Source organism: Egretta garzetta, unplaced genomic scaffold (genome assembly GCF_000687185.1).
Source record: "Egretta garzetta isolate BGI_Z169 unplaced genomic scaffold, ASM68718v1 scaffold287, whole genome shotgun sequence".
Taxonomy (NCBI): domain Eukaryota; kingdom Metazoa; phylum Chordata; class Aves; order Pelecaniformes; family Ardeidae; genus Egretta; species Egretta garzetta.
In genome coordinates this window covers 8656434-8667343 of record NW_009260435.1, presented here as the reverse complement: position 1 = coordinate 8667343, position 10910 = coordinate 8656434, and the positions used below count along the sequence as shown (strand labels likewise).

General features: G+C 36.2%; 1 protein-coding gene across 6 annotated transcripts in view; it reads left to right on the top strand.

Moving 5' to 3' along the window:
* The window catches only part of TCF12 (transcription factor 12), a 174068-nt gene continuing 163158 nt past the window's right edge, over positions 1-10910 (top strand). For 2 of the 6 annotated variants that reach the window (XM_035899470.1, XM_035899468.1), the window contains exons 1-2: positions 87-514; positions 1334-1406. In XM_035899470.1, coding sequence (XP_035755363.1) covers positions 440-514; positions 1334-1406 — 148 coding nt within the window. In that variant the 5' untranslated portion in view covers positions 87-439. Of the gene's footprint in view, positions 57-86; positions 515-1333; positions 1407-10910 lie in introns of those variants that run through there. The other 4 variants (XM_035899469.1, XM_035899472.1, XM_035899471.1 and 1 more) reach the window with 4 other exon arrangements.

Genomic DNA, 10910 nt, shown 5'->3' with positions numbered 1-10910 from the left:
ATGGCTGCGCTGAGGCGCGTCCGGCCCCGCTTGTCAGCCTCATTGTTGCGGAGACAGTGAGTCACTTAATCCCTGGCTAATGCTCCGGACCTCGCCGGGCCGCGGCTGCTTATTTGCTTTCGCTTGCCTGGGGGGGAACCTGATTCCTGTGACTGTGCCTTGTTCGAGCTGGGGGAGACGTGGAGCGAGGGAGAAGAGGGCGCCTGAGGAAACTTAGGGAGAGTTGGTTAGTCTGGGGAAGCTGCTGCCGATTCCGCCGGTCCGCCCGGTAACGAGGCGCTCCCCGGGGACTCCCCCGCCCCCGCGGCAGGGGTGCAGGTACCCGAGGCCCTCCTCCAGGGGCCGGCTTCCCAGCGTCGGGGGTCGGCACCAGCGTGGTGAAGTCCTCCCCGCGCCTCTCTCCCTGTGCCCCAGAAGGTGATCGGAGGAGCGGAGGAAGATGAATTCCCAGCAGCAGAGGATGGCCGCTATAGGAACCGACAAGGAGCTGAGCGACTTGCTGGACTTCAGCGCGGTAGGACATTCCCCGAGGTCTTCCCGTGACTTCTGCGTGGTAAAGCGAGCTGAGGAGTAGGGGCAGCAGCGTGCGGGGCTTGGCTGGGTCTGTCTCAGCCAAGTTGGACACCTGAACTTTGATGTAATGTCTAGACTTCCAGATTTAATACTGTAATACCAGCTGGGTCAATTGGTTTAACTGGTTAAAATGAGGCTGACCCAGTGATGGCATAATCTAATAATTAACGTTTGTTAAGCTGGCGTGTGGCACTGGTACTTTGGCGCCTGCCTTTCTTTTTTTTTTTTTTTTTTTATTTAAAAAAAGAAACAGAAGAAAATTTAGTGCCCATAAATAAAAGAAGTTGTTCATTGGTAGCTTGTACAGTAATTTTGGCTTATAAAATTGTAGGTATTTTCTCTGTGATACTTTTAACATAAGTTTTTGAAAAGGTGCTTGATTTATAAACATAATAGAAAACTACTGCCTCGCAAAATCTGTCTTTATTCAGTGACTTTAAACTCACAGATCAATAAGAAATATATTTTGAGTAGCAAAATTCAAGATCTGTAACTATTTTAAATTGCCATAGTAGTAGTAGGTCTCCTTTTAATTTGTTTGTCTTCATGTAGAAAAGAGATTTTAGTGGTATTAATAAATTGCAAGGAGTACTTTAGCTTATTGGTTTTATGGGTCTAAATGTGCATCTTATATTCTGTTTATTTTCTAGCAGAAAAATTAATCAAATCATTGTTTCCTATTAACTTTTTAAGTTTACATTAATAATTTAACACTGAGTTTCAAAAACAATTTAAATTAATATTTTTTCTTATTTTGCAGATGTTTTCCCCACCTGTTAATAGTGGGAAAACCAGACCAACGACACTAGGAAGCAGCCAGTTCAGTGGATCAGGTAGGATGCATCCGAGATACATAAAGTTCATGTAACGAGGTCTTGATGTTTTAGCTTAGTCTTCAGGTGCTTGAAGTATGGTCATCTTTCATTTGTACATATGTACAAAATATGTACAAATGTACATATGTACAAAAAATGTACCTATATTTGTCATAAGACATTCAGATTAATTAGAGATGTGCTGTTTTGATCTGACTTTGTAACACATTTTGTTAACTTTAACCACAGCTAATGCCTTAGACTCCTTGTCCTGGTACAGGGAAGTGTTAAGTATCTCTACTCATACCAACATGCGAGTTGTCTGTTTATCTGTTAGGTTAAAAATGGATGGCTTTTTTGGTTTTGTTTGATAAAATCGAACTTAGTTGTTCAACTGGAGTATTTCCTAGCCCCTGTATGAAAGGGGAAAAAAACTTATGTAAAATGCCAAATAATGAAATGCTCCTGACTCAAGGATATATTTTAAGATGCAGTTCCTAAAGAAAATGTAAGGCTAATACAATTTTCTAGTGCTGTGTAGTTCTCAAAAGTCTTGAGGAATAGAATTCTCTCGGGGAACCTTTATCAGTGCATCTGGAAAACAAGTAACTGTGTTTGTGTTGCATGTATTTTGTGTCTTTTCATTGAGATCCACTTAATGGTTGTTTTCAGAGACTTCTAAGCTAAGCCTGTAATAGGAAATCAGTGCAGTTCCTTAACAGATACTTTGTATCATTCTTGTAAAGGGTATATTTATTACTACTTACAGAAGAGAAACTGAAGTAACTTTTTGATGACGTGTTTTGTTCTTTTATGCATATGCTTATTTTCTGTGAATACAGTGATGTTTTTGTTTTTATGAATACAACAAAGTGATGTTTATGGGTTTAGTTAACCTTAATGAAAATAAACTTTTAGAATGCCAGCAGAGTGAAGTAGTTGCTTGAAGTTGTGCAGTAACATTGCCTGTTTGCTTCTTACATTGTCAGAGCTGTTACTTTGAGAGTCCAAATGACCCCTTGCACTTAGTGACACTTTAGAATTTTTGTTTTTAAAGTAATCTTAAAACTTCTGAATTCTATAATTTTGCAACTCTTCAGAGACTATCTCCCACGTTGAATTTAATGAAAATATGTAGCAAATGTTGTAATTGTAACGTACTTGAAGAAGCATTTTACTTTTTCTCTCCTAAAATATGTAAGTGGTTTTGTCTTGCTGTTTGAAAGTATGTCAAGTTTAAATTATTGGCAATAGTAAAACAGCAAATCAGTATACAATGTAGTTAATATTTTTTTTTTCTTTTAATACAAATATTCAAGACAGTTGTTTCTCAAAAGCTTGCTTTAAAAGACATTCAGGCAGCTAAAACTTACTCTGGGGAGGACAACCTGAGCATCTTGTCCCCCTCTCCTCTTGCTTTTCCTGAACAAGTAGAATAACTTCCTGTTGAATAACAAAGCTTTCATTTTTAGTTTAGCTCTTAGATCAGTCTTAGATAATGCAGCTTGCCCTTTTTGTAGGTAGCATTTCCCCTTCTTTCCTTGGATGGATGGCCCAAGGAGAACGTGAGAAATAGGAGAGGGAAAGAAAAAAGGGAGAATGCCAGAATACTTAGCTTTTTGGGAGAAACAGTGTTATTGACTCCTTGAATTTCTTTACCAATATGGTATGTCATCATGTAGATACCAGTCATGACTAATACACTGCAGGTGTCAAACAAGCTACAACATCAACTGAATTCCCCTTGGAAAAGATAATGGTATATAGTTGTGGGGTTTAATTCAAAATATTTCTAGTTGTAGACATTTACTGGTTAGTGGGATTATATGCCCTAATTCTTGTGATGTTATGACCTAAGGCTTGACCTAGGGGGATTACTCTGCAGGAGTGGGAGGTGACAAACTTGTATATTAATTGTGTTCTGAGTCAGTGTTAAATATTGTAGAAAGACTATATTAAGATCATTAATGAAGTCTAGACATTTAATTTCTAGCACTCTGATTTAATTGTGATCTTGCTTTAGTTTCAAGTGTTCTGTAATTTCTAAGACAAACGAAGTTTGAAAATTTTTTTTTTTTTTACTGCTAGAGGCCACTTTTTAAAGAGAAACATGACAGGAGGAGGTATTTATTCCTTTGAGCTATCTAGAACTGAAAAACACAGTATGCACAGATTCCTAAAAAGTACTTTTTAATTTTTTTTTCTTTGAATATGGAATAATGCTATTTCTTACAGAGACTTTCTGTGATTTTGATGGCAATCACAGAAGTAAAGCTTGCTTCAGTATCTTTCCCATTAAACTCAGTTGTTTTATTTTTCTGATGTCTTTACAAGCATACTAAAGTGTTGCCCTTTTCTTAGTTGGAATAAGAATGTGTTTATTGTTTGTTTTTATAGAACCCCCCTTTTCTCTTTTAAACTTAAAATAAACAAATCTGAAAACACCTTCCCTGCCCTTCCTTAACCTATGGATGGTTGGAGATGCAGCCTGATTGCCCCCATTAAGTAGGTGAAAATCAATTGCTCTTAAGACTATATTTCTGGGAAATCTGATTTAGAAGGAAGGAAAGAATGCTCATGATGCATTTTCATTGCTGCCCCCAGTTTAAAAGGACAAATTAGTTGCTGTTCAAGGATGGTTAAGTTCTCTTTGTTTTTCAGGTGTGGGTTTGTGAAATGTTGGGAATACAAAGGTGTATGTTATTAATTCTGATGTAACAAGCTTGATCTGGTATAATTCTGTGATATTTCCATTGATTATGGTGTAAAAATGTATGTGTAACTGGGCTGCATAAATGAAACAGCTAATATGACTGATATCTATAATTTGTAAGAAAATACTGTCATGGATTAACATACAAACATTGTGTTTTGATTAAAAGATAGATAAAGCCTGGAGCTGGGGCCGGTTTGCTTTCTACAGGTCAGTCAGTTATGAATGAAAGCTGCAGATGAAATAAGTGAGCTAATCTGATATATCATACTAACTTGTGACAGTAAGTTATGTAAGCTGCTGATAAAGTCAAATAACTTGGTCAGGCTACTGGTGAAAATAAACATATTGGAAAAGTAACCTGATATGCAGGTCAGTGAGTTAAGCCACAAAATATTCCTTGTCATACCTGTTGTAATTACCTCTTGTTTAAAACAGGACTTCCCATTCTGTTCTCCTCCAAACCCAATTTGTGAAGATAAAGCTACTTCCATCTTAGAAATTGTAGAAGGAGAAGGCAAAGGTCAGATGTAGGCTCTATTGGTCTTTTTAATTGGGCTGTTTTGCAGGTTTTATTTAACATCATTTTTTTTCTATATTGCTGCTATGGTCAATAGCAGTGTTTATGATTTACAGTGAAATTTGGCTTTGTTTTGCTTTCATCAAAACTACAAATTGTATGCCAATACAAACCTGGATGGTTACCCATTTTGCCCAGTGCCCTTTGTTTTATTACAGTAACTCCATTAAAATCCAGTCACAATATTCAGGTGCCTGCCATAGGCAACAATAGTGAAGTTTTCTAATGGTTCCCAGTAGGTTTGATCTCATTTTCAGTTTTTCCTGTGATTGAAATTTTTTAATCTCAGGTGTGGTAGCCTAAAATAAAACATTTTTATTTTTTCCTTTTGGAAAGAACTTCTTCGATGTTAAAGAAGAACGTATCTGAGACAATATTTTCCTATGTGGCCTACTACCTTCAATTTTTGTAACTTCCTCGTTGTACCAATAACATTAATTTTGCATGTGGTTGTGCATGTGCATATGTGAAGTATCAGTCAAAAAGCTGAAGTAGGATAATGCGGCTGTCTAACAGAAAACAAAGTGATAAGAGTTTAAAGTGGGAGGTACAGTTGAAGAGCTAAGTCATCCAAATATGACTCTTGCTTGTAAGTTTCTTCTGAAGTTCATGAAAAATGAGTGTACATTTGTGTGTGTACAGCATTGGGCACAAATCTTGTGTGTGTTTCTTGTTACTAGACCTATATACAAAAAAACTTCTGAATATATCTGTTTAGGTATCTGTATCTGTTTGGTCCCTTTTTAAGGCAAATTCAAGAGGCTGCCCTTTCCAATTCTGTGTACAGATGTACTGAGTTTGTAAGGAATGGATTGGGATAGGCCGCTAATTAGTGTCTTGATGCAAAGACCATTTAAGTTGATAGCCTGCCATTAACCTGAGTGTCCTTAAATTAAGGCTGTGTGTCTTGAGACTGGACACAATGGCAGTTCTTTAGCAGGTCTATTAAGTTACCAAACAGTGTTTCCAAAATTAGCAAAACCTGACTTGATCACTGTTTCTCAGTCCCATAAACTCTTATTTCCTTTTTAATTTTGCATCAGCAGTTCCTTGTAAAACAAACAAAACCCAACAAAAAAAACTTGGGAGTATTACCTGGATATGTTTTAAATGCTTTGTTCGTTAATCTACAGCAAGTGTTGAAGAGAAAATGCACTCTTGGCTCTGAAAGCTAAATCACAGCCTTGGAGAAAACTTCAGAAAGATCATACTTTCTGTGTATGTAAACTAGTGCTCCTAACCTTTCAAAATACATTATTTTTTCTTCATTTTATCAGAACTGTGATTCCTAAGAAGAGTCCATTCTCTGATATCAATCTATGTGCGTTTCTTGGGCAGTCTCCCACTGAGGTATAGGAAATTCCTAGAGCCTGTTCCTAATCCTTGAATTAAGGAGTCTTGTCCTGTAACATGTTAGGTCATGTCAGACTCTTAAATTTAAAAAAAAAAAAAAAAGTAGAAGGCCTATATTTCAGGAATTTGACCCATATTTCTGGTTTTGTTATCCAAAATGTGTTATGGTCCTGTGTGGTTTTTTTGCTGTTCAAAAAAGGATAAGCTTATTGTATGTTAAATGCCAGAGATCTAGGGTGGCCAGTTAAAATAAACATTAGGTCGTGCAGCTGTGTGGCTTTATTATGGTTTTTAATTTTTAACATCTAGTTTGTCCTCTAGCTCCATTAAAAGTGAGCCAGCAGACCTGGTAACCTAGTATTTCATCTTGGGTCTGAGGGGTGCTAAATTCTGTCCTCTTCTGAAGAGCCTGGGAAGAGTTGTAGAAGCCTCCTGCTTGAAAGCAGAAAGGTATCCGTAGCTTATTTCCCCTCTAGTTTTTAGGGGAGACCAATAGATTACCCTTTATATGGGCCAAACGCAAGTGAGATGAATATTTCAGTCTGGATCCCTCACCTGTTGCATTTAGAAACCTAGAATGGTGATACAGTACTAGTAAATATGTGACTCTGCAGCTTGCCTGCTGGCAGCCTCTGTCTTGCAATTGCTGTCTCTCTTCCTCCTCCCCTTCCCTCGCCTTTGGAAAGATAAATTATCAGACACTTACTCCATGAACAGTCTTGAAAAGTACAGCTTATAGAAGAGCTAAGTAACTGCTTCCATGTTCCTGATTGAGAAAGAGGAGGAGGAAAAAAAACATTGGATAAATGGAGGGAACTGATAACCCAACTTTAAAGCAGTCTTCTCGCAAGGTGTTTGTGGTCACATGGATATTGGGATTTTTTGTGATTTAAAAACAAAAAAGGAAGAAAGGTAAAGTAACTGGAACAGCTAGGTGTTCTGAATCTAGCTCGGGGAGCAGATAAGTAGGTGTTCATCCATCGTTTATTGCCATTGGCTATGGTTTTGAAATGGCTGTCATCACTTAAGGTGATGATACGAACCTCATATCAATTGGTCAGAAATGCCTTGCTGTCTTCCAAATTGCTGATTTTAGAATTTTTAGTAGCATTTGGCCTGTCTTCTATTTAGAGATACACTTGACACTGTTAATAACAGAAACTGTAACTTTTGCTGTATTGGCATGTAGAAAGCATTCTTTCAAAAAGTTAATCTTGCATTTCCATCAGTTCCCACCATCACCCTCCACCCCAGCCAGCAGCAATTTGATCTGCCAAATTTTTCTGATCTACTGTAAGTGATGAAGAGTATCCAGATGCTTTGGAGAGTGGTCTTAATAGCATGTGGGAAGGCAAATGATTTGAAATTGCCTGTTGCTGTATTTTTGGATTTACCCAGTGAGCAGTGTTGATATATATGTAAACATAAGGACTAAAGGTTTGGGTGAAGCGGAGGAAGAATTCTGAAAAGAGACTGAGGAGAAATTGCATCTTATCTGAGGAATTCCTTTTCTTTAAAGAGAAGGGTAAATGAGATTCTTACCTATTTGTGTGTTCTTTAATGGCAGCTGAAGTATTACTCAGTCCCTTAAGTACTGTAGAAGTTCTATTATGTCTGCAGCTTTTGCTAAGGTTTGTGGGTTTTTTGATTTTATTTGTGGTCTTTTTTTTGGTCTTTGGCAAGGGAATTTTATGTTAAAAGCTTGTCATTCATACCCACATGCCAAAGTTCTCCCTTGCCCCCACTTCTTTCCAGCTGTCACACAAAGAAGATTTAACTTCTTAGTAATTTTGCTATCAAGTTGGTATGACAGCTGTTTGTCTTGGATAATTCTGCTTTATCCATAGTTGAGTCTATAGGTGCTGTTACACGATTTCTGTTAATCTACTATGTACTATATTATAAACTTGGTAAACTGTATTTTCTTTAAGTTGCTAAAGGTATTGTGTAATTTTTCATGGTTGAAAATTTTGTGTATTTATTTATGAACAGAAGGATGTTTAAAGCACTAATGTGCTATAATAAATAAGTAGTCTTAAATTTTCTTCAAAATAAGTATTAGTTTGTCATATCTGAAAATTCAATTTCAATAAATTACTTCACTGAGTAAAGTATGTTTTCTAAAAAGCTTTTTTTCAGAGGCATTGTCTAATTTAGTGTTAGCCCTTCTTCAGAATTACATAGCAAACTTGATTAGCTTTTTATGTTCTCCTCTGAGGAAGTCACTAAATTTTAAAAAGTAAATAAAGAAATAAGAAAAGGCACTGTTTTCTTCTGCATATGAATTATTTGATGGAGATTGTTATTGAACACTCATAGCTAGCTTTAAATTGTGTGTACACCTTAACGACTTTTTTGGTTATTGAGCATTCTAAGAAAAGATGGAAAAGTATTGTTTCTGTGCATAATTATCATTCTAAGGACAGGAAATGTGTTTTTAATATTTTTTTTTCTTATGTCTTAAGTAGTGATGGCCACTCCTTCAATATGTTGGGGTTTTTTTTAATATGAAAGTCTAGAAGTCCCCAGTTCTATTGTATACCTCAACCTGATGATTTGGAAGTACTTGTGGACTTTTAAAATACTACAATCCATTATTTGGTAGTGGTTGTAGGGGCAAGGGTTTTTTTTTCTATTATGAGTCTAAGATGAGATAATGATAATTTTTTTTAAATGTCTTGAATGAATGCCTTGTTTTTTTCATTTGTAAGACAAAGCTGTGTTTGTAAACACAACATTCAAAAACATAAAGGACATACTTTTTTGGTGAAGATGTTAACTGAATACCAAGAATCATCAGAAAGAGCAGCTTTTGTTATATTTAATAATATCTCACTGTCTTCAGAGGATAATCAGGCTAAAATGTACCCAATCGATCTTTAGGACTTTGTTAGATTCTTCGTGTATGCCAGCGATGTGATTTTTATTTTTTTTTTTTTTTTTAAAGAAGGAGCTGAAATTGCTTTAAGTGAAATAACCTTCATGTTCTTAACAATGTAATGCAGAAAAATCTCACTTGATCACATAAAAATAATTGTTGCTGGTGTTTTAAAGAAGTAGTTGGAATGGGGAGTGGAAGAGGAGGAGACTTAATAATAAGAGTTAACTTTACAGCCCTGTTAGTAGGGTAATGCTCTCTAGGAATGCTAGTAAAACCTTAGCATAAAACTAAGGCAGGCTTGCCTTGCACAGGGAAGTCTGTTCATGCTATAGAATTGCATTTAAAAAAGAAGGTTAGAAGTGTACATTTCTGGTATTACGCTCTATTTCTCTTTTGGTAAGCGGAAAATAGGTAGATATTTTTTACATATAGCTGACAGTTTTGAATTAATACATTATTTTTCTGAAGTAAATCTTGTTTATTGCAGTGGACCTAATTCTTTGCTCCTGAAGTTCTAGAGAGATTGCCTATATTGTTTTTTGTAAGCATGTGAGATATTTGTTACTCTTTTCAAGTCTGCTTTTTTTGATATTGCAGAGTCGTTTTTTTCTGTACCAGTTGTAGCTGCAGAAACAGTGGTATCTATGTCTTTATCAGGTTGTTAGTTACGTGGAGTAATAAGTTGAACCACTTTCTTTGCTGTTATATTTTCCTTTGCATGAGCAAAACTGCAGGAAACATTTTGTTTGTGCCTTGTCTCTGAAAGAGCTCTTTGCTGATGAATTGGAAGTGGTGTTTTTTTCCTTCGATGAGGCAATAAGAAGGGAACCAGGCAGAGGACTTAGCGAAACATAAAACTTACTGAGTGGGATTTATACCTATTAGTGTACAATGTGTGAGAAAAATGTGAAGAGTTTAATTTAAAATAACATTGCTTTGCAAACTTGGTTTCTGTAGTTCTGTTGGAAAACATGTTTAAAGCCTAAAAGATGTAGATAAATCCATGATAAAGTCATTGAATTTTGCATTTTGCATGCTGCAGGTATGTCTTGTAACCAAATATCTTTTGAATTTTCTACTGTGTTGCATTACTGTTTGTAGGGTGCTGTGGAGATAAATATACTTCAGAAAATCCTAAAGTATTTTTAGCCTTCTGTAGGAGAATGGAATTCACTTTTTACTTTTTTTTTTTTTGTTTGTTTATTTGAATGCAATATACTATTGTCTTGCTGTTATCCCAAGAGCTATTGTGGCTACTCTGAAATGATTAAACCAGACAGCTTTGCTTGTAGGACAAACATTTTTTATATTGTGATGTTTCGATGATTTTCAATGCGACACCTATCCCGTTCCAGTTTCTTTATGCAGCAACTTCATGAGTCATAATCCTTGCAAAAGAACACAGCTTAAAATAATCACTGATTGTTTCTTTGCAATTCTGTTCACTGCCCACTGCAAATAAACAAGAGCAGAAATGACAATATCATTTAATCCTTTAATGTTTGCTTTTGACGTGCAAAACATTCTCTTGGAATAGAGAAGTAATCCATAAGGAGGGTAGCTGCTCTTTCATCTTCCTGAATGCTAAATGAAGCCAAGGCTTTTATGAAGAGATGGTGATTTAATGAAGATGACCGAGTTTTGGAGTAATGAAAAGCTTTTGTATATTTCTAAAAATGATGCATGGTGCTTACTACTGCAGAGTTCAAATGGCTGTATTTTGTAGTATGTCTCTGAGCTTGTGATGCTTAGATGCAAGGTGATTGAATGGTATGGTAAATTGGGAATTTTTCCTTTCGCTTGATTTTATAAGAGAATTGCACATCTCTGCCACTTTATGTGTATAAATGCCTGTAATGTCTGACATGTCTTCTCTGCTCTGTGTAATGCTTTTATTTTGGTAACCTTGAAAATACCTCTGATATCGTATTCCCTTGCCAGAGGACAGTAATAAACACAAAAAAGCAGAGCATGAACTTTGTCAATATTACTTAT